Source organism: Pieris rapae, chromosome 21, assembly GCF_905147795.1.
Source record: "Pieris rapae chromosome 21, ilPieRapa1.1, whole genome shotgun sequence".
In the NCBI taxonomy this organism is placed as follows: domain Eukaryota; kingdom Metazoa; phylum Arthropoda; class Insecta; order Lepidoptera; family Pieridae; genus Pieris; species Pieris rapae.
The window spans coordinates 5,778,084-5,805,649 of record NC_059529.1 but is presented as its reverse complement, the minus strand read 5'-3'; the positions used below and the strand labels follow the sequence as shown (position 1 = coordinate 5,805,649).

The following is a 27,566-nucleotide window of genomic DNA, read 5'->3' as shown; positions in this document are numbered from 1 at the left end:
GGGTGAAAGCGGGTGCAACAAAAAACCCGAACGCCAGTCCAAATATTAGTATAAAATTTACCATTTCGAGTAATGTAGGAGTTTTAAATTATAGTGTCGCTAGTTGGAACTCACATTAAAAACAGTACTAGCACCATCTTATTGACGCTATAATTACTATAAACAACAATTGCAACCGTAAAAAACATTTATTACAACCATGAAAATTTCGTTTCAGTGTAATATTTGATGTCGATAATAGATGGCAGTGTTCTCAATAATTTAAATGGATTAAAATGGAAATACAGCATACACTTCGATATATGTAATAATAAAAAATTAAATCTAGAGAACCAAATTTGATTTATTTGTATAACATTATTATTAAATATTACACATATTTTTTTGCTTTGCTTAGCGCTTGAATTAAATGTTCAGTTATTCCGAAAACCTTGAGTACATTTCCGCGATTTTTCAACGTAAAAGATTTTATTCCAGTAAAATGCAGAAATAAATATTTTATAATCTTTAGATCTTAAACATATGTACAAAAAGAAAAAAAAGTCGTTTTTTAAATTGCAAAAGTAGAATATCCCAACCACTCCAGCCGGGTGAATTCAAAGTGAAAATATTAATTTTTTCAATTAAATATACAAATAAAATGTACATGAATGTAATGACGTCACATCATTCAAAGTTCGGTAAAGGGTCGAATACGGAGCTGCGCACTAGATGCCGCATCGCTGCGACACTTTGAACCTTCGGCTCTTCTAGTGCACTCGTATTTTACCGCGTTTATTTTGGATCCTACTACCCATAGACAATAAAGGAACATCCAGGTACGCTATATTTTAAACTATTTTATAGACATTTCAATTTTCAAATAATAAATGCCGATATTTTAAGCGAAACATTTTCTCTTTAATTTTTAATTTATTATAATCAAATTTATTGCAAATAAATAAAAATAGAGTTATAGCCGCATGTAAAGTGGAGGACCCAATAGGACCCAGAAGGTCCATATCCACAGGCAACTAACATTTTACTATTAGCATATAGGTAAGTAAATGCTAACGTTTAAAAAGAAAAATAAAGCTTTATTATTATTATATTGCAAATAACTGTATTGGCCACTGTTACATAACAGCTGACGTAGATAGAGCAGCTGTTTAAGGTCAAAATTACTGCTAGGGTTGTCAACGGATTAGCTGTCGCGGCCTTGTTAACTACAGATGTTTTAATACATTTCATTGACATAGAAAAACTCTTATTGCCTTGTTATTTATATAAATATAGCAATAACGCCAATGTAAGTTTAAATGTATATATAGTTTATTACGATTATAATATATTTATTTTATTATTGCTTAAAAATTATAAAATGTGATGTAAATACAAGGAAATGATATTGTATTGTGTGTAACCGTAGTTATTGACTTTTTTAATAAATATTCAATTCAAAATAAAAGTATATATAAAAAGATTTATATTATAGACATTGACATAACTTATATTACTAACAAAAAACACACACAGTATCCTACAAAATAACAATTATCAAAAAAATGAAAGTAGTGTTTTCTTTTAGAGAACAAGGTACGTTTTATGTATGTAACGCGTGTGTGTTATGGTTGATACTGGCCCGGCATTATTTATTTATTTATTATTTATATTATTTATGCTGAGGAGCAGACTCTTCCATAACGCTGGTCAGTCTGCCAGAAACCACAGCAGCTATTTTACGCCTCAAAAAACTAAAAAGAATGTAATGAATAATATAACCTTTCTTATACGTGCTTAGTAAATCATATATCCGTTAATTTAATTGATATAAAATATTCCCACGACTCGAAACCGTTACAATTGAAAATAACAATTATAGATTATTATTTTAAACTGACTTCGAAAAGACTATAAATTTGACTAGATAACCTAGTTTATGTGTATGATAATCTATTTTGGCTTCCACTTACTCACGTACGCTGCAACAGGTGTATCCCAACTTTCATCAAAATCTATTTAATAGTCTTTCCCACGCATTCCTTTGTATTTAAGTCACTTCAGGACATTTTTATTTTCTAAAGAAAAAAATAATAGATACCTCGATTTTTAAACTGATGAGTGACAACCCTACGTGAGTTAGTGACCGCAACCGTTGCATCGACGTGTACGGTTTTAGTAAAAACTAAAAACACATTTTGAATAACAATTAACCTTTACATGCACTTGTAACCGTTAAAGTTAAAAATGACAGTTATTCCGTAACGTAACTTCGTCGTATTAAACAATATTCTTGCAAACAGTATATTTAAAGGCCGACAACGCATTTGTTGACAAAATTGGTGTCCATGGACACGGTAGCTTCAATTAATTGCGGTATGGCTATAGCTCCCCTATCAAAAATCTTCGTGACGGTGCCAACAAGTTCTTGGAAAACATGGAAGAAATTGTTTACAGTATATATATAAAAAATATTATTCTTATATATAAGAAGAATTTACCGAATTTCAAAAAGCCAGAAGAATGTTTTTTCTAGTAAACAATGTAGCATCTAGATTTAATTTTGTACCCGCCAATATATACCAATAAAAACATATTAACCAATCCGACATTTTTTTATGTCGTTTATTTCCTAAACGAATTTTAATATCCTTATTTTTAAATTCTTTTATAGAAGAAAAGGATGACAGAAACATTTTATTAAAATGTAATTCATCTTATTACAAAACAATCATTATCGATCAGAAATTATTAATGTACTTCTCTGACATTATTAATCTCGTTAAATTTTTGAAGTATTTTAAAATAAAAACAAGTAACCAAAACTTATTATGAATAAATAATAACTAACTAATACAACATAAAAAGAAATAGTTTAAAAAAATATAATCTACAAATAGTCTTTTATTTAAAGTATATTTTTCCGACCACGAATGTTTACAGTTTACGGCTGCGTCTTCAATTGTTGAACGAACGTTGCTCGCGTTGGTACTGTGGCATAAAACAAAATAATACATACTTTAATACTCAAAAAGTTAGTTTGTGTGTGTCTAAACTTGCTTTTATAATATCAGGTGAGTAAGTTTGAATATAAACTACTTATATTTAGAAATTCGTAACCAATTCTGTTATTTTAAATGAAATAAATCCTTTATTTGCAATGAAGGTACACAAACTGGTTGAATAACATAACATTTCAGGCGCGCGTTTATTGTCAAATAAATTTGAAATCAATTAAATTAATTAGAATGTCATAATATGTATGACATTTTCAGTAAACTTAATACAATCTTATCTTTAAACGAGCACTTCTTGTATATAATATATATATATATATATATATTTATATAATATATAATTGGAATCTGGAAAAGATTTTAATGAAATTTAGTCATACATCAACCGAATACGGGCGGTTTCGGTGGCGATAAATTGATCTAGCTAGGAATGGTTTCGAAAATGTCATTTTATTCGTGTTTTATCACACTCATGATTTTTTTCTTTAAATAACCAGTTCATATTTTTAATTATTCTGTTGGTGGCATCGAAAAATATTATTCATATTTCATCATTTAATTAGTCTGTAATTCGTACTTAAATATAATTTCCAAAAATCACGATTTATAAAAAAAACAAATACTCGGTAATCCAGGTACTATTTAATTATTTAGAACAAATTATATATGTAATACACAATATTGCTTAAATCAAAATCACAATTTTACAGACTAGACAAGAATAGATATGAGACAGAGAAAGCGTAGCGTTTGGGTGTGTGTGTATTTGTGTGTAACTGAAGCTTGTGTGTAAAAATCTGCTTAGTTTACTGACATGTCTGATAGTGTTTTAATGATATCTTTTGAAAATATGGCAGTCTAATAAAATAAGATATGTCTAATTAGGAAATCGAAAGCGAAATTTTAATCATTAATACAAAAGTAATAATCTTAACTATAAATCAAATACATCTGCTAATGTAACATATATTTAAAGTAGCACATAGTAAAAGCGTAGAAACTAGGCCAAACTAACACGTACCCAAATTCATTTACCTATTTTTCGTAACAATTTTATAACATCTACAACGACACTGGCAGTTAACTGGGTCAAAGATAATCCGCCCGCGCATTGCTGTGTCGCCGACCTATATTTTAGTTATCATTATAATTATTGACCTACTCGTTTATGGTAACCACAGCCCACATATTGGCATGGTCTTTTCAACTTTTACATACAAGCCTTCAAAACCTAAACAAGAAGTTGCGTGGGTAGGCGCGCTAGTGGACCACTGTAAGCAATTATATTATTTTATTAGTGAGAAAGAAAAATAATGATTCATAGACAAAATTATACAACGTCATGCAAAAACGTTTGAGATACTATTTTTAATAACGCGGTATATATAATATATATACGGTAATAGTAATAATTTCAATCGCGCTGTTCCCATAAAAATTCACGGATACAAAATTGTCGAGTTTTCACAAAATCATACGAATAATACCCTCAATAAATGTTTTAAATACTATTTTAGAATATAAACTATGTACCGGCCTCATTCAAAACTCTGAAATACTCTGGAATCGTTATTTACAGTTATATTACTAATAAAGAACGTTTAGTAGTGTTTATTACTTTGTGTTATTTGTCCTTGTCAGAAAAGTAAATGCGTGAGCGAAATTTTTAAAACACCGTCCGTACGAAAGATTTGAATAAATTTACTCAAAAAGGCAAATGCAATTTATGTAAAATCTGTTTATTTTATTCTTGATGAAAGATGAAAATTGCGTAACAATGTTATCGTTTAAATACAATATGAATGAATGTATATTAGATAAGATGTTAAACATGCTTTGTGTCAGGGGTTATTGTAATAATATCATTAAATATAATTAACTAATACATTAAATATCTCATTGAAATAGACATTACAAACTTCAAATTAAGTTGTCTAACAAATCAGAGTGAATCCTTACAAAACTCAGGTCAAACGTCATATTTATTTATTTTAAGCCCAAAACAAAGAATTTTTTTTTCAAAACAAGACCATTAGTAAAATATTTTTGTTTAGGAATCTCATAAAAGGTAGCAAGCAATAAGGCCGTACTAATTCTTAGGTACAAAACGAAACATCACAACAAGTAAAATACAATTGAATTTATAAATCAACTTGACGTTTCAGGTTAGTTGTACTCTCAGCGATGCTCCGCAGATTTTTGACGTTACACTTTTTCGCGTTTCGGAATTATGATCATAGTATTTTTTTACGATGCGCGCGCACACCTTCTCAAAAATCTGACATCCTGAAGTTAGCTATAATCAACATTTTAGTTTTTCTTGAAGTTGGCTAAATAAATTGATAAAAGTATTATATAACTTTAACTTTACTTCTAACGCGTGTAGGTACATAAGTACATACACATGTTTTATTCTAGTCTATTAACATATTAAATATAATATAAAAAATATAAAAACAGTTAGTATGTAATACTAGTGTGTTTTTACTCATTTTAAAGTCCTCGTCGGTGTTTTTAAATAAATGTATTATAAACCTAGCACTAATATTCAGTGTACACCAGCACTAGTTAGTTAAGAATATCAGTTTCATTCGTTACACTTTGCTAAAACTACTCTAGATTATGGTTCGATGTGAACAATGTATTAAGGACATAGAAAGCGGTAAATAGAACAGATATTTTAAACTGTTTATTTAACATTTAATTTATTCTGGCTATATTTTATTTACACAGGATAAACTGAATATCCGTTGTCGTGCATCGAAATTAGCACCGTTATCTGTTATTCGAAACAATGGCATGTAACACAATGTTTTATTTTAAATAGGTCGTATTTGGTTACAACTCTTCACAGGTATCATGTTGCCCATTATAGAGGCGTCACTTATCTCACACATGTTGTAATATACAGTTTCCAAACAAATGTTTGGTAATAGGAATATATGAACACATAGATCATTTGTGGAAGCTGATGATGTTTGTATACAAATTTTACCGTCATATGTGTGGTAAAAGCTTTTCTAGTTTATCCCTTTGTTTCCCTAGTTTTTCGACCCTAACTGGTTACGTTTTATTTATTTATACTTCATTACCATAATATACATAATTATACATATAAAAACAATAAGTAAATTAGTAACATAAGTTATTAGGCAACTGGCGTCCTTATCGCTAACAAGCGATTTTTTCCAGGCAACCCTAATATGGAACAATAAAAAAAGAAACACCTACAACGTAAACTACAAGAAATGCATTATTAAGTAACAAAAAGATACTAAAAATAACATGCAATTAAATAAAATAACATCTAAAGAAAACATATAAATAATAGTATACAATACAAGTACACGTATAAGTACAGTATAAAGTACATTTTACATGTCTACTTAAGACATGTAAAATGTACTTTGTCTGATACTGTAACAGATGTTGTATTTAAAAACTTCAATGGAAGATTTATTCGACAACGTGTTTTAGTCACAATGGCGACTTTATCAAAATGATTGCACAAAGTCGGCCACGGCCAACTTGTATCGTAACATTGATAGTCTATTGGCTATGATCCAAACATAATGGACATATTCAACGATTTGATTGATTGTTACATCAAACCGGTAAATTGATGCTGTGTTCTCAAAATATTTCAATTATGATATTATACATACGTCTGTGATTAGTTTTTATCTCTACAAACATCAGTTAAATACAACTAACTTAAATTACATCCTCGCCATATCGAGCGCTTTTAAGTCACATTCTGCCATGTACCACCTATTTCTGGAACCAACTGCCAGTAGAGGTATTTTCTTACCTGATACGACTAAGGGGCAAGAAGCGGACCATACCAGGTCTGCTAAATACTATGCCACTGATTGAGGAGAAACATTTGGGGAAGAATGCGTCTATTTGGCGCAGTTTTTTATATCTGACACCGAGGCTGAACATTTTATTAATTTAAGAGATCTTCATCGGTCGTTACAACTTTTCGTCTTAATTTTTTCCGTCAAGCCCCCTTTAGAAGATTTTTAAGTGCATAAATTTATTAGTTCAAAAAAATATTTTCTTATGCATTTTTTATCCGTAATGCGTAATGTTAATGTCTCAATAAAGTAGTGTAGTGTCTCAATAAATGGTTTCCGACATAATTTATTTTTAATTGTATCGGTCGATACTTACCTCTTTAGATTTATAACATAAGTGTGACTTTTATAAATACTTCTGTTATTGTTTCAGAATGACTTCACCGGCGATAAGTAAATCACCCGAAAAGCAAAAGTCAGAGAGCAAGTCTCCATCACATGCTTCCATCAACACTCAACCTATAGCAAATACATCCTCAGAGCCGCCTAGGACAGATCCTTTTAGTTGCTTACGAGTTTTCAAACTTGCAGGACTAATGATGAAGCAAGGATGTTAATGTGTGGTACCTGGCAAATGTAGCATGTTGAAGATAGCTTATTTTTTTAAGTAATATCTACCGCAGTGAGAAATCAAATTAAGAAATATCATTATTAGTATACGGTAGATTTGAGAGATATTAGAAATGGATAGATATTTTTCGAATTTATTTCATTATAAAAGCTATATCTTTCTCTTCAACCCGTATGTCGTCGTCGTGTATTGGTTGGTCTTCATTATTAAACTATACTGCCATCAGGACCACTTACGTTAGACAGACAACAACAGTATCCTAAACTTAAAAAATAATTGGCTTATTTTTTAGTTTTGAAAATTTATAAGTGTGTCGAAATAATGTCAACCTCTAGCACCACAAGAAGCAAATTTCACCTGAATACTTGGGTTTTACGATGCTCAGGTAATTTCGAAAAATAAATTTAAAATTAAATCATGTTATTGTTTGTAGTTTTAAAGTTAATGTGTTAGAAGCGATGAGCAAGTTATAAAATTTAGGCAAATGCCTGATCTTCTAGTTTCTATCTTAGAATGAATCTATCGGTTCTAGCATGATTGTTAAAATGTTTGTTTAATAAACTTTATTATTATAAGACTCGGTTGTTTTACTTTTTAATTTTAAGTAGAGTTAAGGAAATGAAATAAAAACACGCTATTATGTATTATTTTTTTAATAGTATTGGTAGGTAGGAGGTAAATAACACGCAGGAGTTCTGGGTTTTTGGATAATGGGAAGTAAAGATACAATACTATTTCAATATTTACAAAATATACAATTACTTCTAAACTCTAGCATTTTAAAGTTACAGTAGAAATATGATCACAATATTTTTATTTCCTTACATTTCGACATTAAGAGCTAAGTGAGTGGGACGAAGGGCGCGGCTGTAAGTCCTCGCGTTCACTTGCTTTCACTTGAGATCAAATGTGTTACATTTACACTAACCCTCACTCGCACTCTCGCGCCGCGCCTTCGTCCCGCCCCCCTCTAACCTAATCCAAATAAAACAAAACTATATTATACTTCTCACGTAACTAATCTTAAAACTATTAAGTCTGCGTTAAATTACTAGTTAACATCGTCGAAAATTATAACCGCTACGAACAATGGTGGTTTTTCAAATATGGAAAATCTTCTGAAGAACATTACATTTTAGTAATTGACAATAATTTTGCATAGCAAATAATTTCGGATGCAATTATTCATCGGGCAAGGAGATATTATACATTACGATAAAGATCATTTATAGTATAGCTGTAAGTGTCGCCAAAAATAATCACATCACAGTAAACAACTAAAATAATAGTAAATACCGATTTTGATTTGAATAAATATTTCTTTTTATAATTCTCGTGTCGCTTAATTTATACAAGTTCCTTACTATCGACTCTAAATAATGTATTGCTATATTTCAAGTTTTATTTACATCGAGTTCCTTCATAAGGAGACAAATAATAAGTGTATTCGGGCATCCGTTTATAGATTAAATTATATTTTTAAAATTAATGGACGAAGTGACGAGTTCGTTAGTGTTCTTAGCTAAATCGAGAACCGTTTGCGACGGAGAACAAACCATACACCATACACCATACACATTTACATATACTAATCGATGAATATACATAACATGGCTGCGCTGTATATCGTTTATATATTATAAAATTACATAAAATATTTTGTACTTTAGTTTTACACGCGACGTGACGGGGTCGCAATTTTTCTAACTATGCGATATTCCGACCGAAGCCGACGAACCGAGGGACTCGCCCGAGTGGGAATATGCAGACGATGCGTTACGAGAAGTACAATATTGTTTTATTTGGAACTGGGAATTTCCAACGTTCAGTAAGAGAGCCTTTAAGGGACCACGTTTGAGACGACTTTGGAACATCGAGGATGTAAAGAAATCTATTGTTTCTATGGTTTCATACATGAATTCTTGTATGCCGAGTGTCGGAGCAGACCCTAAAGGAAACCCAATGGTGGTTTAAATTAAATTTAAAAAGTATTTGTAAAGGCGGTAAAAAACTAACAAAAATTATGGCTAACTATTAATAGAAAATGATATAAAAAAACCTTATCTAAAAAAAATATTCAGAAAAAAAGGAGAAAATATTAAACGTAATCCTAAAAGCTCTCTCATACGATCCCGCATAAGCAACAGCGGTGAATGAGGTGAAACATCGCTAGCGTCACGGTAGCAAAACCTAATCAGTTTCGACAAGACAACGGGCGCGTGCTCGTAAATTTACGTATACGTACATCTCGGTGTACGCGTACACCCGCCCGATGTGTTGTCTCACGGTCACAACTTTACTTGCGTACTTTACGTTGGCGCGAGGCGGTTAACGTGGAATGAATTAATCCGAAGGATAACGGCGTGTTACATCCTTCAACAGCTTCTAAATAATAGACAGTAGTAACGAAGGAGTAAAAATGTTTGACATTTGTCAATATTACTCCTCGGTTAATAGGTATCTAGAATTTAAATCGTCCCTATACACTATCGTTATCGGCACACTTTCAATATTTGGATCGGATATTTCGTTTTAATCGTATGAATGTTATCCTGTGAAGGTTAACATGCATACGATATAACTAATGAAGACGAACGTTAAAATAAATAATAAACTATAAAAGAATATGAAAACCCGGTGCGAATGTGTAAAGAAAATATCACTACAAGTCTATATTACCGTTAAACTACAAACGATGACAGTATTCGCTAAAAGGCAACGCATGCGCCGCTGTCGTTACTCTACTGCTCGGCTCTATACCTAACTAACCCTACGTTAAAAGTCAGAATCACAGTTTATTTTCCACGTGTTTTATATTTTTAAATTACTTTAAATTAGCCATTTCAAACTTCACTCGTATCGATTTTGTTTTCAATGAATTCCATTCGGTTACTGCTATGACCTTAGTGAATCGAGATTTAGTACGGATAGATCGGTATTTACATGTTTAAATTAGTTTACGCCTACGCTTAAAACAAAATAACAATTTACACTAACAATAAAAATGCTCGATCGCCACTCATCTCCAGCGGAACCCAAATATTTACGAACTTGACTTTGCTTAATATTAGTTTTAATAATAAACTCCGAATAAGGCCGAGCGCAGTCGACCACAACAAAATATTACAAAATGACGTCTTATCTTACACTTAAATACGCTTAATGCTAGGTGAGACTTTACACTTCACTTGCGGATCCGCTAGTCTATGGCTCATCACTCGACCGATAACTAAACTTTAAAATGAGTTCACAACCTGGATATTATTTACAAGATAATGAATTAAACTGTCACTAGGTCGCGTCGGTTGTTCGAGGGGCCTCTGTCACTGTCACTATGGCGATGACGATCACTTGTAATCACACTGATGTCTCCTTATCTCCGTTCACGGCGAAGGGCCGAAGGGCCCACGCGGTAGTGGGGCGGCTACAAGCCGGGGTCAATCCTTAGTTGAATTCGTCTGGTCCGGGAGTCGTGTTCATCCGATGGCCGTAGCGATGACGATGAGCAGATGCGCTATGTTGGCCACGCGGTGCATAAGGTCCGGTGCGATTCGGTTGAGGTTCTCGTTGGCGAATTCGCACGAAGGGAATATGTGTACGGTGTACATGGACTGGAAAAGGCAATACATACAATTAGATTAAAGTCAATTGGAACGCACTGTTAAATATAAGATGATGAAATATATGTAATTCATAAGATGGTGTATTCTAAAATTAGAGAAGTGATTCGTAAAACAGACACTCAATTTCCTTTGGCATTCACTCCAATATCAGAAATATTGTTCTTAACTCAAAGTTTTAGTTGTATTCATTTTGTACATATGATATATTATATTATGTGCGTAATGAATATGATTTTGTTTTGTATAAAAATATATATTACCTGTTGGTGCCGCGGCGAGGGTGCGACGTTGACAATGCCAGCGGCTTGTTTCCTCTGCAGATAGGTGATGAAGCCCGCAGACAAGTTGGTCGACTGCTGGAGCACGTCCATGTGATCGCGACCACACGGCAGAGCCAGCAGCATGCAGTGCTCGTTCTCCATCTGCATAAACCAAATTAATAAACGAATTGAATAAAAAAAAAAAACATCTTTAACATAGCACATAAAACTCGATTTTAACTCAATGTACCAATTAAGTGATCTAAATATTACCTTCATCTTCCGATGCACTTGATCCAACTGGGCAGGCTCGAGTCGCATCCTCTGCGCGATACGCAGAAGCGACGTTGCCGCGCCGTCTGCGCTGCGAGATAATGCGTCGGCGGCCACGCCCGCACTTCCACCCACGAAGTGCATCTGGACGGCGGCCGAGTCGTTCTTCAGGGCGAGGAGGCCTTGCCACATCACGGGGTAGCGCTGGAGATAAATAATTATTTAAGATCCAATTTTAATTTCATTTTTCCGTTTGATATCTGTTGACTATGATATTAGACAGTGACAGGTGTTGTTGCAGCTTCACGTTTGACATACATTATTTATTACGGAAATAATAAATTGCTTTAAAAAAAATTATTCTAAATTTCATAAATTAAGCTTTAAATGAGTTAATCCCGAAAGTGATTCCCGCCATTAGCTTATAATAATGAATGAAACTATAAAGTACTCACCCTCAGTAGCATCTGCAGGGAGTCGGCCTCCCTGGGCACCTGGCTGGCATGTGGGGGGCCGGGGGCCGCGGGAGGTGGCAGGGCACTTGGGGGTCGACCGCTGCCGTGCGCCGGCGGAGGGGAGCGCCCGCAGCGCACTGCGTATACTGCACACATAACACTCTTTATAACACGCAATCACTATTTACTAATGGATATAAACGCTAATACAATAAAAGCCTTTATTATTTAAATTGTATTAAATGTAAATAATCGTTTATTTCCAAATAAAGTTTTATCAAATTTGAACCTGTAGTTGTTTATGAGCATTAGTAACGAAAAAAGTATAATTAAAGTTATTCCATTTAAACAATAATTTGTTTACGAGACAAAAAAAAAAACAAATTAAGTCTAAAGCAACAGCAACATGTGTATTGACAAATTACCATTATTATTTTGAATAAAGTACGTACGTATATGTCGGTCAGCAGGTGAGGGCGAGTGAGCCGGTCTCGGCACTCTTGCCGAAGGAGGCCGCCGAAGCTCCAAAGGTGGAGTTGGGGCTTCGCTGCCTTCTGCTTCCAGGCCACCTCCGCATCTAAACATTGGTAAAGGAGTTATATTAGTTACCTTTACCTGTATTGAACGGAGACTAATATGTAACCACAAGATTTCATAAAATAAATTAATTTATCGTTTTAATATTTAAATATATACACATAATGACTGTTCACCGCCACAATTAAAATAAGGTACACTCATATTATTACTATACAAACAATAGTTACTTAAAGTAACATATGCTAATCTTTATGCTGCAGAGAAGAGCAATAATAAATATGTTGTAAAAGTGGGAAAATCTTTTCTTTTAAATGTAATATTAATAATTTTTTATACATATTGAAAAGCCAAAATAGCTTTAAATTAAAAAAAATGTTATTTTAAAATTTTCAACTTTATAACTATTGTGTATCTGAGATGTAACATCGCTAGCTAATTACTATTTAAATGTAGGTGGCGATTTGTAATTAGGATTGTTTTTATTTTATTGTAATCATAATTTACATTCTGTTAAAATACTGTAAATCTTCCTAAAATCCAATAAATAATATGTACCTTGGGAACGGCGATGCGCTAGCCCGCATATCTTGTTGGGTCGCGCGGAAATGTTGCTGATACATTTGATAGTGATGTTGGGAGAAATGGGGATACATTCCGTCGCCCTGAAAATAAAATTCCCAAATTTAATTAATTATTACATACACCCAATTTCTTGTCTAATCAACATTCATTTTATTAAAAGTCAAATCAATTTCAGTTTTACGATTTGTTCTTTGGGTAGATTTCAAGCTCATTCATTCAATATGATTGCATGTTGGCAAAATCAAAAACTATTTTTTTCCTCAATATTTAAAAACATAGAAGGGATCCCTGCGGTAACTCCCTAACCGTTTAGTTCACAATTTAGGACTGAAATTTGACTACTGATAAGTAATTTTTGCGTATGCAGAGTTTTAATTGCTTATGAAATAAAGTATACCGATGTTATAGGAGATGTCTGTTGATGAGCCGGTGGAGGACTTCGAACAAAATCCGCAGACTATCCAAGCGAGCATGAAATGTAGGAATATTTTAAATAACAATATACCAAATAAATAAGTTTAACACGGTTGAATTTTGTTAATAACTTACCATGTTCACTTGTCCTTGAGGGCTGATTGCTGGCACACTGGTGATTGTTACTCGAGAACCTGAAAATACATTTTAGGATATCAAGGATTTGCATATATATATATGCGATATAGGAATTAAATGGCAGACATGGGTTTCGCATACAAAAGACGTTAACGCATTTCTGTGGAGGCAATTATGAATATCTATAAATGTAAACGAAGGAAAAGATATCATGGTGTATAATGGGTAAAGTCTTCAAGATTATAAGGGCCCAGCTAAAATCAGTATTTGATACAAATACAGAAAAATCTTCCAATCTAAGAAATTATTTAAGTAAACATTTGGAACTAACCTGGATGGTGATGATGAGGTCCAACGATGGCAACTTGCTTGGTAGTGGGTGGAGGTGGGTGGTGCGCGCCTCTGGGTAGACTAGCAGGGCCAGCGTAGGCTCCTCGGAAGCCACGAGCTGCCGCCGCCGCACCAGCTGCCGCCGCCCCCGCTGCGCCCGCACCTTCCAAACCCTCGCCGCCGCTTCTAGGGATATAACTTTATTAACCAATTGTTACATTATCGGACCTATATTAATACTTTTTTATACAAAATTACTATAAAATAATAAAAGATATTATCCAAGATCATCAAAATTTTAAAGGCAAAGTGAAAGTATAAAAGTGACTTAACTTGTATATTATTGTTTGTATTATATATGAAATTATAAAATTAAGATGACATTTGCATGCCCATTTACAATGTATGTAACTAATTGTACCACTATTCTAGCAAATAAACGATTTGATTTGTATCTCAAAGCTACTGAATCGATTTGCATATTATTGTATCTATTCCTTATGTTGGAACACAGCTGACATAAATTAGTGGAGAAACATGCATAGTAAGAAACACACCTGATAAGAATAGGCGTCGCGCGATCGGCGGGCCGATGAGTCGAGGGCGGTCTGTGAGGCAGAGCGGGTGATTGTACTCTGGCGTCCGTCGCCTCTGTTGCTCCTACAGGCATCATATTAGCAGGAACATTATCCACCAAGCGCCGTATGTGACCAGTCTCTACGCTTGTCATATCCGAGGCTTCTCCGAGGGAAACGCTCATGGGCTCTTGGGTCGGAATGTGTTCAGCCGGCCTGGGTTCTCTATGAGTCAGAATGGGCGGTTCTAATTCGACCAGTCGCCTTTCCAAAGGTGGTGGAATAATGCGATCGAGGCCGGGCGAAGCGACGGGTACCGTAGTGGGCGCAGGAGTGGTGGCGATCACCGGCGCAGATATCACTACCGGTGGAAGACTAGCAGCCGCTTCGAATGCACTCGCTAATTTCGCACTGATTTCTGATATCATTTTCTTTGGTGGTTTCATAATAGGAGTTGGATTGACTACAGGTTGAGGATGTGAAATCACAACTGGCGGCGGCGGCACGTTCTTGACGATAGTCTCCGTTTCCATCACAGGCATTTGGACAGCCGGTTCATTAAGTTTAGGTACTTTGGCGTCTTTGGTTGTTTCTTCCTTTTTGTTATTTTCGTCAGAACTGTCGACAGAAGCATCAGATAGACTGTCTCTCGATCTCTTCGTACCTCTCGGTGACTTCCTCGTATCTGAAGGAGATTTGTCCGCAGCTTGTTTGGCACCAGCTTGTCTCAGGGGCCTCTTTCTATTGGTGTCCCGAGCATTGATTTTATTTGCCGGAGTTCCCTTCACAACCTCGTCTAAAACGTCATCTGGAGAGCCCTTTTGTATATCTTTTTCTTGAAGTCTTCTCGATTTCCGAGTATTAGTAGAGGGCGAAGCAAACACTTCACTTTTTTCTTCTTTAGGTTTCTCTTGTACTTTGATGGTATCTTTTTGAGTAATGCTTAGTGTGGAAGTTGGTATGACGCCCGCGTTTCCTGAAAGCGGACTTTTTATGGTTAGAATTAATCGCGGCCTTGATTCAGAGTTGTTAGCTGAAGCCGCCGTTTCGTCGCCAGAATCTTCGTGAAAATCATAAACATCTCCAGGCATATTATGGAAGGTACTATTTGCGAGGCTCTTAACTTTCTTGTCCACTTTAGTGGAGCGCCCTCTACCTCTTTTACTAACACCGCCACCTCGAGCTGGTTTGGAAATTTGGCGTGTTTGTACCCTGTCTTGTTTTTCAGCTTTTCTACCTCTGTTACCACGTCCGCCCCTCTTACTTGGTGTTGTTTTTTCCACTGCGAATTCCTCTTTAACAGTAGTGTCGCCAAAATGACTATTATTGTCATTACAATTCATTTCAATCTCTTTTGAAACTTGATGATGTTGATTAATTTGGTCTTGGGGAGTTACGTCTGTGACCGCATTATAGATATGCGCCTTGATATTAACGTCAAAAGTTTCATTGCAAAGAGAATCAACTTTCTTTATAACAGATTCTATAATTTGATCTTTAGTGCTCCAAAATTCATTCTCCTCTGGAGTGTGAATATCATTTTCATTGTTTTCCTTATTACTTGGCGATACACGAAAAGCTGAAAGTTCTTTATACGGGTTATCAGAGTTAAAAAGTTTAGATTGATCAATTTTGATATCTGAATTATGCGGGTTCATATATGGCGATTTCTCCACATCAGGTGATTTATCCATTATGGTTGAACGAAGAAAGCTACTTTCTTTCTCCGCAAGATTTGAATCTGTTACACTTTCAAGTTTTTTCTCTTCTTTAACAATATCTACGCTGTTTGTTTTTATAATTCCTTCACACTCTTGGGAATTTTCATTACTTGTTTTATCAGATTTCTCGCACTGCTTTATAAAATCATCAGCCCTATCATTGCCCTGAGTTATAACCGTAACAGTCTTGCCTACATTCACTTCCAGTTTTTTCTCTGGATCATTGGTAACCTTAATTTCATTCGTATTATCTTTCAAAAGTTCTTCAAAATCAGTTCCACATTTCGCAATTGATTCTGGTGACTTTAAAGGTGGAATAGTCTTTAAAATCGTATTTTTATCATCACCGTTCTTTTCATAAATTTTTTCATCCTGATTGTTACCGATACGATTGACAGTTAAGAGATGATTATTTTCAAAATGGTCAGTCCGAGTATTCAGTCGATTGGGTATATTAACATTAGATGTCGTTTTAAGTAAAAGTGGAGTCATAACAACATTCGTTAAACTTGACGTTGTCACTGCTACCGCATTTGATATTTCCGATTTAGTGAATACTGCTGGTGGACGAATTGTTGCTACTGATAAGACTGTTGGTTGTCCTTTATTGTTATCAATTTGTATAATATTGTTTAACGTAGTTGCTGTAATTATACGTTGTTGGTTAATTGCATGAATAACATTTTGACCTTGTCCTCTGTTAGAACCCCCTTCTTGAATATTACACATAACTGGCTTAGAAACAGTTTGTATGTGTGATGTAGGTGACTCATTAATACTAGCCACGTGTACAATAGGAGACGTATTAAATGATAACGAACCATGCTCTGTTTTTTGGTGTTGAATATCTCGTTTTTCGAATGATGGTTTATTGTTAATCAAAACTTTGTTGGATAAATGTAAAGAGTTCACCGTACCAACGTGTAGAGCATTTTGCATTGGTAACATCCTATTAGTCATCAAAGAAGGGTTTGAATTTGGTGGTAAACGAGTGGGAGACAAAATAATTTTAGTATTTTCGTTTAGGTTTTCGGCTTTCACTGGCTCCCCAGATCTCCCTTTTTGTTGTTGTAATACAGTTGAGCTTTGAACGCATATATTCTTATTTTGCTGGGGTAAATTAGGACCTAATTGTTTTGATATAGGAGCTAAAACTGGTGTCATGGGCAATCTATTGAAATGTAATGGGGCTCCTTGTGTCTGTACTAAGACAGAGTTTGGTCTATTGGGTGATATCATAGCTCTCGCTCCATGTGGGATGTGAAGAGGACTCAGGGGAGGTTGCTGCATACGCACAACAGTAACGTGTCCTGGCGACCTTTGCTGCAAAGCGTTCTGCGATGTCATTCCAACAGAATTAAGGCTTTGCGGTGACGTAGATAATATTGTCATGTTAGCGAGTCGAGGAGACGACAGACCCTCATTTTGTGCACCTTTTGGACTTTGTAGTCTGGAATCATTAGCCAACCGCGGAGATATAACTATTCCTTGCGGTTTTTGATACAAAACGTGGTTCTCGGGTATTTTAATCATTGGTGGTTGCATATTGGATAGTTGTTGTTGGCTTCTTTGATTCATATTCATACGATTTATCACTTGATATGGTGCGGTAAGTCTACTTGGACTGGTCATGAGAGTGTTACTAATTTGTGATGGCCTAATTTGTAAAATGTTTGTTGTTATTCGAGGTGATTTCCCGTCATCTTTACTTATGGGCGTATTGACGGTATGCGTTTCGATTTTATTGTTGGTCAATGTCCATGATGTAATAACAGGCGTTGGTGCTGAAGTGATTGCTGTTAATGATTCCTGCTTTACGGGAGATGTTGATATAAAGCTGTTACTTTCAGATATTTTTGCACTCAGTAAACTTGATGAAACCTGTATTTTTGGACTTGTCTGAACTACCATTGGTTTAGGTTTTGAAACGATAACATTTGAGGGTTCAGCTGTTGGCGGTAACTTTATGTTACTAGACTGGGATGCAGATACCACATTGACGGGTATTTTTTCTGAAGCATCTTGTGAAGTCTCTTCAGTTTCTTCAGTATCAGTGTCTATAAGAAGAAAATCACTGTCAGAAACTGGCGTATCGGGTTTTATCTCCATTTCACAAGCATTTAAATTTTGTACGGCTTGTCTCATTTCTTCGGCGTCTGCCTCGGGAATATTCTCATTTTCAATAGAAGAATTTTCAGTTTCAATTTGATTAGTATCATTGTTCACTACTTCCTCGAAACAATTTGCAAAAGCATCTTCTTTTCCTCCAAAACTTTCCCCTAGCAAAGCCGCAACAGCATCTTCCGTTTCTTCTTGAGAAATTATAGCCCTTGGTTTTTCTTCTATCTTCTTAATTTGAATATCTGTAGTTGTTGCTTCTATTTGTTTCTCTGGTACTTTTTCGGCGCTTGGTATACTTCTAACCGCGTCGTCACTGATATCCGTTGCTTTTTGGTGATCTACAGTTTGTATTGAATCATCTGTCTCGAGATCACAATTGGGAGCAGCTGGTGTGGGGTTTGCAGGTGGATCTTCTGGTAGAGGTACTTCACTGATGTCTTGAACAACGTTGCTCTCAATGGGTGGAGGCATTGGAATGTCGTCAATTTCCACGCACTTCGTTTCGTCATAACTTTGAATGGAAACTCTGTCATCGATTGACAACTGACTAGTACTGTCTGTGTCAGTATTTTTAGAACTTAAATCTTCCGATTTAACAGCAAAGGGTGGACTGTCAGTTAAACGGGGCAAGCTAGGAGACTCTGAAAGAGATTTGGCGTCATCAGACTTGTCGGTATCTATTTTTTCATTCGGAAGAGGTATATTTAAGATGGTTTTCGGAGACATATCCACGTGTCTTTCAAAAATGTTACTATCTGGCTTAGAAGACCTTTCATTTTCATAATAATGATGCTCTTTGCGACTTTGTCGATCCTCCCTATTTCTCTTTTTCTTCTTCTTTTTCTCTTTACATTCCTTCTTGAACTTTTCAAGCACCTTTTCAGATCGAGGAATATCACCAAGTTTGACATTACAGTCGTCATATTTTGTTTTAGTTTTAAATAGATCTGATGGCTCATTTGTCTTAATGTCATCACTACTCATAGAATCCGCAAACAATCGAGCTTCTATTGCTTTGCTTACTGCGTCAACATCCAAACTATTATCATCTTCTTTGGAAAACAGTTTCTTATCTTTTCGTTTTCTGTCTTTTCTTCTTTTACTGTCATCTCTATCAGTGGTATCTTTATTCAGTTTTACAGAATCGTATTCCACTGCTGACATTTCTAACTTATTTCTCGTTTCCTTATCTGAATCGTCCGACAGTGGACCGAATATATCCTCCATCTTTCCTTCTCTTTTTGCATTCCCAGTAAATGATTCCTGCAAATTCTCAGTAGATGGTCTTTTATCTCTTTTACTTTTAGATTTGTCATCTTTAGTATCATCGGTGTCAAAACTTTCGCGTATTTTGTCTTTACGTTTTTCTTTTTTACTGTGTCTTCTTAACGAATCGTTCTTATGTTTATCTCGATCATGATTTTCATCACAATTTTCCGTTTTATTATCATCATCTGAAAATGAAATTTTATGCTTCTTTTGCTTCTTCCTATGTTTTTTTCTAATGTCACTAGAAGTGTTCTTTGAAGGCAGAGATTCGTTTTCAGAAGAAATATCATTACATATTGATTTACCAAATGATGTTTTATAGTCACTATCATTTTCTGTATTAGATTTAAGTCTATTATCATCACTATCGCTTTTACCAAATAAATTGAGAAGCGATGTTTTCTTAACTTTGTCTTCAATTGTAGATTCCTTCATAAAGTTATGTTTATCCTTACATTCGCGCAATGAACCATTGTCAGACAAATAACCCCTCTTTAAATCGCCCATTCGGTTCGGACTCATATCCCTCTTTAATGTTTCTTCATCCGATGAATCAGACATAATTCGTGTACGTGAGTTTTTACGAGATAGTTTATTCCGTAGATCTTCTTCATTACTTGTTAAACTAAAGTAATCATCGACACTATGTCGTTCATAATTGAGCGACGATCTTTGTAAATTATCATGTCTTTTACTCTGACTGTGAACCATATTTCTGTCGTCATCAGAAGAGCTATCAACTGATGATTTCATATGTTTTTGTCTGTCGATGTCAGAATCACTATCTTCATCCCAACTTGATCTTTTCTTTTCTTCTCGTTTAGCTCTACTTTGTTTTAGTTGACTAAACTTCGCTTTGATTTTCTCTTGACGTTTTTCTTCTTCTTGTTTTTGCATATTTTTACAAGATCGAGCTTTAACTTTGTCGTACATTGAAATGTATGTAGGACCATCATCTACTATGTCAAAAATAGAATGTTTCTTAGGTTCATCTGAATCCGAGGTATCACTACTTTGTGTTTGCTTTCGACTTTTTCTTTTCTGATCCATATCTTTACTTTTTCGTTCGGTTGACATTCGTTTCTCACGAGCACACTCTTTTTTCTTTTCATCATGCTTATGCCTTTTATCTTCCTTTAATCTGAGATCTGAATTTTGTAGCACAACTTGTTGCATTTGGAGCTCTTGAATTTGTTGTAACTGTTGAATTCTTTTCTTTTCTTTCATTTCATTTGTTAATGCTCTCTGTTTTTCATCTTCTTCACTAGATCTCAACTCAAATATAGCAAGAAAATCTAAATTATTTTGCACTTCTGTTCGCGTTTCAGAAAATACCATTGGCTTTTCATCTTTCTTATGTTTTTCTTCTGATTTGCTTTTCACTTTATCAGACAGCTCTTTGACATCACTATCTTTTAAAGGAGTAAACAAATCATCAGGCGGTTTAACTTGGTTCTTTTTGTCATCTTTGGTCTTACTTTCAAACAGTTTAGCAAAATGACATTTATTAAACTTCGGCGTCTTATTCTTATCGTTAGATTTGGAATCCTTAAAGTCACGTTTATCTGAACTTTTTATATCATTTTTACTCTTTTTTATTTCCTCGTCCAAACTTTCAAGGATGTCTTGTGATGACATTCTTCTTTTATGCCCCCCAATATTGGATGGCAAACTGGAACATGAACTAAGACGCTCCTTGCGTTTATTCTCTACATTTGTTGCATCAAACGAGAAATGCCGAGGCTTTTCATTCTCAGTCTTGCATTTTTGTATATAATCAGAAGTGGTGGGATTTTTATTTTTATGAGTGATATCGTTTGGAAGTTTTTCTTCTTTCACTTCTAATTTAATTTTTTTATCTATTTGGTCATTACTTTCTACCGCTATTTTGGACTCGTGTTTAGTTATAAGTTCGTTTTCTTGTTTAATTTTTAGCTTGACCTCTTCTTTAGTATCAATTGTTTCTAAATCCTTTATTTTTGCTGATTCGTGTGAAGTACGAGATGCAGTAGAGTCCGTTGAATCTTTTCTAGTAATTTCTTTTGATGATTCGTCTCTTGAAGACTTCCTACTTTTGCTAACTTCAGATTCTCTTTGTTTTTCGCGTTTGTTATCAGTACCATCCTTTCGTTGACGATCATGCTTTGGCCTATCTTCTTTTCTAGATTTACACGAAAATGGGTCAATTTCAACCAGTTCTCGTCTTCTCTCTCCTTTGTCTTTTTTATGATTATGGTTATCGGTTCGCATTTTGGTGTCTTCAGTTTGCTTCGACTTTTCCACATCACGATCCCTGACTGAATGATGATCAGAACTTTTATCATTATCGCGTTCGGATTTCAATTTATCGCTTTTTTCTGCGTTGTGTTTAGTCGTTGAATCATCTCTAACTTTCCTTTCTTTGTCATGTCTATCCAATTTCGAGTGTTTACTACTACGTGGCCTTTCTTTGCTAAGCTCACATTTGTCCTTCTCAGTGCGGTCTTTATTGTGTTTTATTTTGTCACGATCAGATTTCAAAGGATTTTCTGAATCTTTCAATAAGTCAAAGGTCTTACTAACAGATGACGGTGTTTCTATATCATCTGCTTTTACTCTTTCAGAGTTGACTTCTATTGGCTCTTTATCAGTTTTATCATGTATCAAGGTATCATTTTTTGTCTCACATTTTTTTGTATTGTTTTGGTGACTGTCGTTCATAACATTATTATCGCTTTTTTCAGAAGATTTAGAATCAAGGTATGAATCAACTTGTGAATGTTTTAAGTCGATACAATTTACAGTTTTTAAATGGTTAAATGTTATTGATTCACTTCTTGCCATGTCTTCATTTATTTTATTTTCTAAACTTATTTCTTGATATATTTCTGTTTCTTGCTTTATTTCTATTTTCATTTGATCCGTATTTTCACGACTTCCGTTGTTGACATTTTCCAGCGCTACTTTCTCTGCTTTCACATTTAGAGAATTCTCTAATTTATTTGGTAGCTTTTCTGCCATTTTTTCATGGTGTGAAACATCCTTAACACTATGTCGTCTAGAACCCCAAAAGGGTAATTCATCCTGATAGTCTTCGAGATCTTTCTTTACATCTGCGACGGCATCTTTGACGTCATACAATTTTTCTGTTTTTATATGTATTTCTATTGAATTTGCTGTAGATTCAGGGAACATTTTTTCCTTTTGTTGATTGTCCTGAAGATCTTGAAAAAAGCTACATACAGGTTTGAAATCATAATCGGGTTTTTCATTGGTGAAATCACAGTCCAATGATTTAGTATCGTCACTTTGAAGCAAGATAGAATTCCTTCGTCTTTCTGCTCGTTCATTATCTGTTTCAGATTCCCTTCTATCGCCATTATCTAAATAAGGTTTATCTGTTGACGGAGTGCGCATTCGTAATCGAGCGTCAAATGAATTATCATTTTCGAGTTTTGGGCCGCTGTCCGATTGTGATAGACGAAATAAGCGGGGATCCGAACGATCGCTGTCAGTTGAAGGCACAGAAGTATCCGTAGATATTACAGAGCTATCGGAAGGCGGCGGATGACTTGGGAACGGATACCGCAGCGCTCGGGGTAGCATCGGTTGCAGAATTGAGCGAGGACTGCCGCAAGGACTCGGAGGTCTGACGGCCCCTTCCAAGCGTTCTGAATCTTCGTCGAAAACCGATCTCTTAGCTAAAAGCGAGCGAACCACCTCCGATGGTTTCACTTCGTTGATGTCGAGTTCTAGAAGCCTGTGTCTCAGCCGACTTCTGTCAGGGGCGTCGGCGTGAGCTCGTGAGCCGGACCATCGCTCGTATTTCTCGTCGAGAGATCTTATTCGTTCCTCGAGCGACGGGGAATGCGGAGCGGACCCACTGCTCGAGGAAGAGACGGACGGGGGCCGCGGCGGAGAGGCCGGGGCCGGAGCGGGTACGACTCGAGGGATCGTTGGGGCATTTCGCAGCATTTGTAGGGCGAACTTGGGCAGCGGCAGCAGCATGGGTAGAGGGGGTCGTTCGCGAGGAGGCCGTCGCGGCTCCGTGGGCACGGCATCGGGTTCGTCTCGTAGTGGTGTACCAGCCCGCGATGTGCGAGAACCGCGAGATTCCGAACCGTCGCGCCGTTTATTACGATGCCTTCGCCGAGAAATGTGCCTTTCGCCGCGTGACCCCGAACGAGATCTTCTTGAACTGCCACCGGCGCTACGGTGTCGTTCCTGAAATTCAGGTCAATAAATTACTTATAAAGAAATAAATAAAATAAACAAAATATTCAATGAAGACACTATTGTTAATAAAACCGAAATTCATACAAAAAATTTAATTTCACTATTTTATGGACTTACTTTAGAATGCTTTCTATCTTCTGGACTTGAATCATGACGATGTTTGTGAGCACGATGGGGCGACACAACTACAGACTGCAGTCGATCTTCGTAGGGAGCCTCATCGGTAGGTGGACTTGACCCTAATTCCTCGTGTACCCTACAACCAAAGATTTTTATAGATGCATATTTTATCTCAGTGGATAAAGAATATAAATTTAACTTCATGATCAAATAAAAAATCTAGATACACAAAAGTACGTATGTATGTGTAAACCAAAGAAATATCTATGAATACCTGTATCGTCTATCAGCTGCGTAATCAGTCGGATCGTAATGGTCGTGGTTGTACCGTGGCGTTCTAGAAGAGCTTCGACCAAAGCTAGGAGCGCGAGATCGTGTTGTACCACTTTCGTACCTAAATACAAATACTTTATGAATATTTTATTTCAGTTAAAGCTAATTAAATTGTGGTTAATTCCTACTAATTATCGTACATAAAAAACCAATCATTACGAAACGTTAACTTTAGCTGAAGACCAGTTAGTTTTTTATAAATCCTCAACACAAAAGATTTACAGATATAAATATATAAGTATTTTTTTGAATATACCATGCATACCTCAGTTGATCGTGCCTGGCGGTAGGCACGTATCTTCCAGATAAGTCAGTACCCAGGCGCTCAGAGCTGGTCAAGGAGGATGAACCTCCGTGCTTTTCAAGTTGTTCATAAAATGCATCCTAAAGAGAAAAATATTTAAATGAGAATGTCAAGTAGATCATATCAAAAATTAACATAATTAAAACATAAATAATAAAAATATCGGTACATGGACTTATCCTGTCACAATAAATAAAAAGCAACTTAAGCCTATTTACTAACCCCCAAGACGAAAGCGTTTAAAAATTACGTAACGAATTTTGGAGGGGGGTTGGGTAAAACGTTAATGAGTCACTGGGTAACGAAACGTTTGACTATTGCGTACAGAATACGCTACTGCGTACAAGAATCTCCAAAATTGCGTATTACTTGAACGCTTCCAAAGGCTTCTTCTATACTCTTTCTTTTCCCACCCTTGAACAAGCTTAAGCGAGTCTTAGAGGTACAGATAGAAAAAAATCTCGATTCAAACAAAATGTATTAAACACGTTTCAAAACTGCTCTTAATGCTATAACAATTTACCTGGCACTCCCTCGACGCATAGTCCACACACAGTCTCGGCTGATCAGGTTCAGCAGCAGACAAATGCGCGGCCAGGCGTCTCAGCTCCCTCACAGCTGCCCCTGCGGCGGCCGCCTGCTCGAAGTGAACTAGCGCTGCGCCCGCCGCCCGATCCACGCAGACAGAGGTTGCAGCGCCGCACCGGGATACTGCCGCCAAGACCTAAAGGACATTGTTTATTTATATTTTTAACCGTTTTTATGTGCGACGACGGAATAAATATTTTATTTATTTATTTGCCTAACAGTATTCATACAGATATAAATAATATCTAAACAATGATATTATACATAAAATCCAAAAACGTAATATGTACACATTCTAAGATTCCTAGATGTTGACATGTTTTTTTAATAATCTTTTAAACATCTTTAGTTACTTTAAATATAAACATTTGCTTGTAATTTTTGTTATAATCTGAAGGTACACGATACATGACCGAGTTTCGTAAATACTTTGTATTAGACTAAGGAATTTGAAATAAATAGTTGGGATTGCCTTGTATTGTATGAAAAAAGGGTGTGAAATAGTAAATAAGTCAGGGCAGTCAATCAAACCGTAGCAAATAGCGTGTAAAAACATTGTCATATTGTTTTAATTACATATAAATATTATAATTAAAATTACTATATCCATTATTCAATACTAATATAATGATTAGAAATATCACGAGAGTAGCTTCTTATAATAAAAAATTAATAAAATCTAACAAAATAAGTAAAAAAAATTACCTGCTTCTCCGTGTGTTCCGTGAGCCCGTCGACCCAAACGCAAGTAGTGGCGACAGGTTTCCCAAAGCCGAGTTTGACCCTGGAACTGCCCACGTACTCGCCGTCCATGGCTCTAATAGCTTCGACCACACTCGATATAGACGCATATTGGCAGAAGGCGTAGCCGGCCCCGCCGCCACTGCCCTTCTTGATGTCGATCTCTATGATACGGCCGAAATGCTTGAACTTGTCTCGCAACTGCTGTTGGGTTACGTCCTTTTCTAAGTTTCCGATGAATAACGTTCGCGTCGCCTGAAATAAATATCATTATAAATATGTATTGCATTTACATAACCCGTTTCACATTAAAAACAAGTCAACCAGAAGCTAATTATTTACACTTTATATATAACTTCCTTTAAGCGTTACACACAGCTATTTCAAACATGTACTTTGTTTTGCTAATTACATAGCATGCATTAATGCATTATTTACAGTATATACACTATATACTGTAAATAATGCATTTAAATTACTGTATCTTTATATCTTAAAAATAAATATACTAATAAAAGACAAAATATGTTAACATATATGAAATACATATATATATGGTTCTATCTATGTAACGTTATATATGGTTCACCTTGGGGTGGTATTCATCAATATCAGTCTCGTAGGGTTTCGCCGACTCGGCGTCATCATCGCAACTTTGGTGAGGGGCCACAGAGATCTTGCAACCAAAAAAAAGTTTATCTTGTGACACTTCGAGTGCCTTTTCTACGTCGGACGGTTTTTTGAATCGGACCACCGCATAGCGATCGGCGTTCTGACCGACCACCTTCACCCACACCACTTTACCATGCTTCTTGTATTCGTGGTAAAGGCCGTCTTTGAGGGAACTATCGGTCGACCTCGTCGGTAGATTTCTAACGCATATTGCAAGAGGTCTTCCGTTAGCTGTCGATGCCCACTGTAAATTGTTAAGAATTATAACACAAAATTCTGGTTATTTTATAAATAAACGTCGGAGACAAAGAAAAAACACTAAATAAATAACAAGAAATCAAACAGCACAATATATGTAGAACAGCAGGATAAGAAATAAATTGTAATTTAATTATGGAACAAGGAAAACCACATGTTAGCTGCAAATCTGTTTAGTTGATGTGAATAGAGCAGACATATTTGTATAAATGAAATTCTTCACTGGGAATATTTATATGAAATACGTATATATTTTCTTCTACATAATTGTTTGTTTGTTTCTGTAAACATATGTGAAGTTTGAGAGCATGATAAAATAAATCATGTGTCATAATTTTATGAGCCTTCAATAGTTATAAGTGGTTAGGTAGTAACAAACCTGGTGTGGATGCGTGGACGGGGTCCGATGATTGTTATGGGCGTGGTGTGCAGGCGGGGGCGGCGTAGACCCGCGAGACGTGTCACTGGGCTCAGGAGACGAGGACTCAGAGCGGGACGAACCAGATCCTGAAGCCCGCCGGCGCCGCTCCGGCCCGCCACCCGGCGTACTCGGCGTGCTTTCTCCGCCCGTCGCGCCATACCACCGGTGGAGAGGTGTTGTTCTGAA

At 35.7% G+C, this 27,566-nt stretch overlaps 1 protein-coding gene and 1 long non-coding RNA gene across 7 annotated transcripts in view; one reads left to right on the top strand and one right to left on the bottom strand.

The window, feature by feature from the left end:
- The first annotated feature begins 686 nt into the window (after window positions 1–686).
- On the top strand, window positions 687–8,004 carry LOC111003902. Of its 2 annotated transcripts, none has more exons than XR_002600598.2 (2): window positions 687–818; window positions 7,230–8,004. It is a non-coding gene; the product is annotated as an uncharacterized LOC111003902 (long non-coding RNA). The 2 variants fall into 2 exon arrangements; XR_002600599.2 differs by lacking the exon at window positions 687–818 and adding an exon at window positions 2,928–3,053.
- A 60-nt stretch (window positions 8,005–8,064) lies between these two features.
- The window catches only part of LOC111003665 (protein split ends), a 56,272-nt gene continuing 36,770 nt past the window's right edge, over window positions 8,065–27,566 (bottom strand). For 4 of the 5 annotated variants that reach the window (XM_045632858.1, XM_045632860.1, XM_045632861.1 and 1 more), the window contains 16 exons: window positions 27,339–27,561; window positions 26,619–26,945; window positions 25,994–26,284; window positions 25,224–25,424; window positions 24,662–24,780; window positions 24,338–24,457; window positions 24,061–24,199; window positions 14,600–23,931; window positions 14,044–14,228; window positions 13,710–13,768; window positions 13,134–13,240; window positions 12,491–12,615; window positions 12,039–12,184; window positions 11,584–11,787; window positions 11,311–11,472; window positions 8,065–11,038 (listed from right to left, as the gene is read on the bottom strand). In XM_045632858.1, coding sequence (XP_045488814.1) covers window positions 10,904–11,038; window positions 11,311–11,472; window positions 11,584–11,787; window positions 12,039–12,184; window positions 12,491–12,615; window positions 13,134–13,240; window positions 13,710–13,768; window positions 14,044–14,228; window positions 14,600–23,931; window positions 24,061–24,199; window positions 24,338–24,457; window positions 24,662–24,780; window positions 25,224–25,424; window positions 25,994–26,284; window positions 26,619–26,945; window positions 27,339–27,561 — 11,875 coding nt within the window. In that variant the 3' untranslated portion in view covers window positions 8,065–10,903. The remainder of the gene's footprint in view (window positions 11,039–11,310; window positions 11,473–11,583; window positions 11,788–12,038; window positions 12,185–12,490; window positions 12,616–13,133; window positions 13,241–13,709; window positions 13,769–14,043; window positions 14,229–14,599; window positions 23,932–24,060; window positions 24,200–24,337; window positions 24,458–24,661; window positions 24,781–25,223; window positions 25,425–25,993; window positions 26,285–26,618; window positions 26,946–27,338; window positions 27,562–27,566) is intronic. The other variant, XM_045632859.1, reaches the window with a different exon arrangement.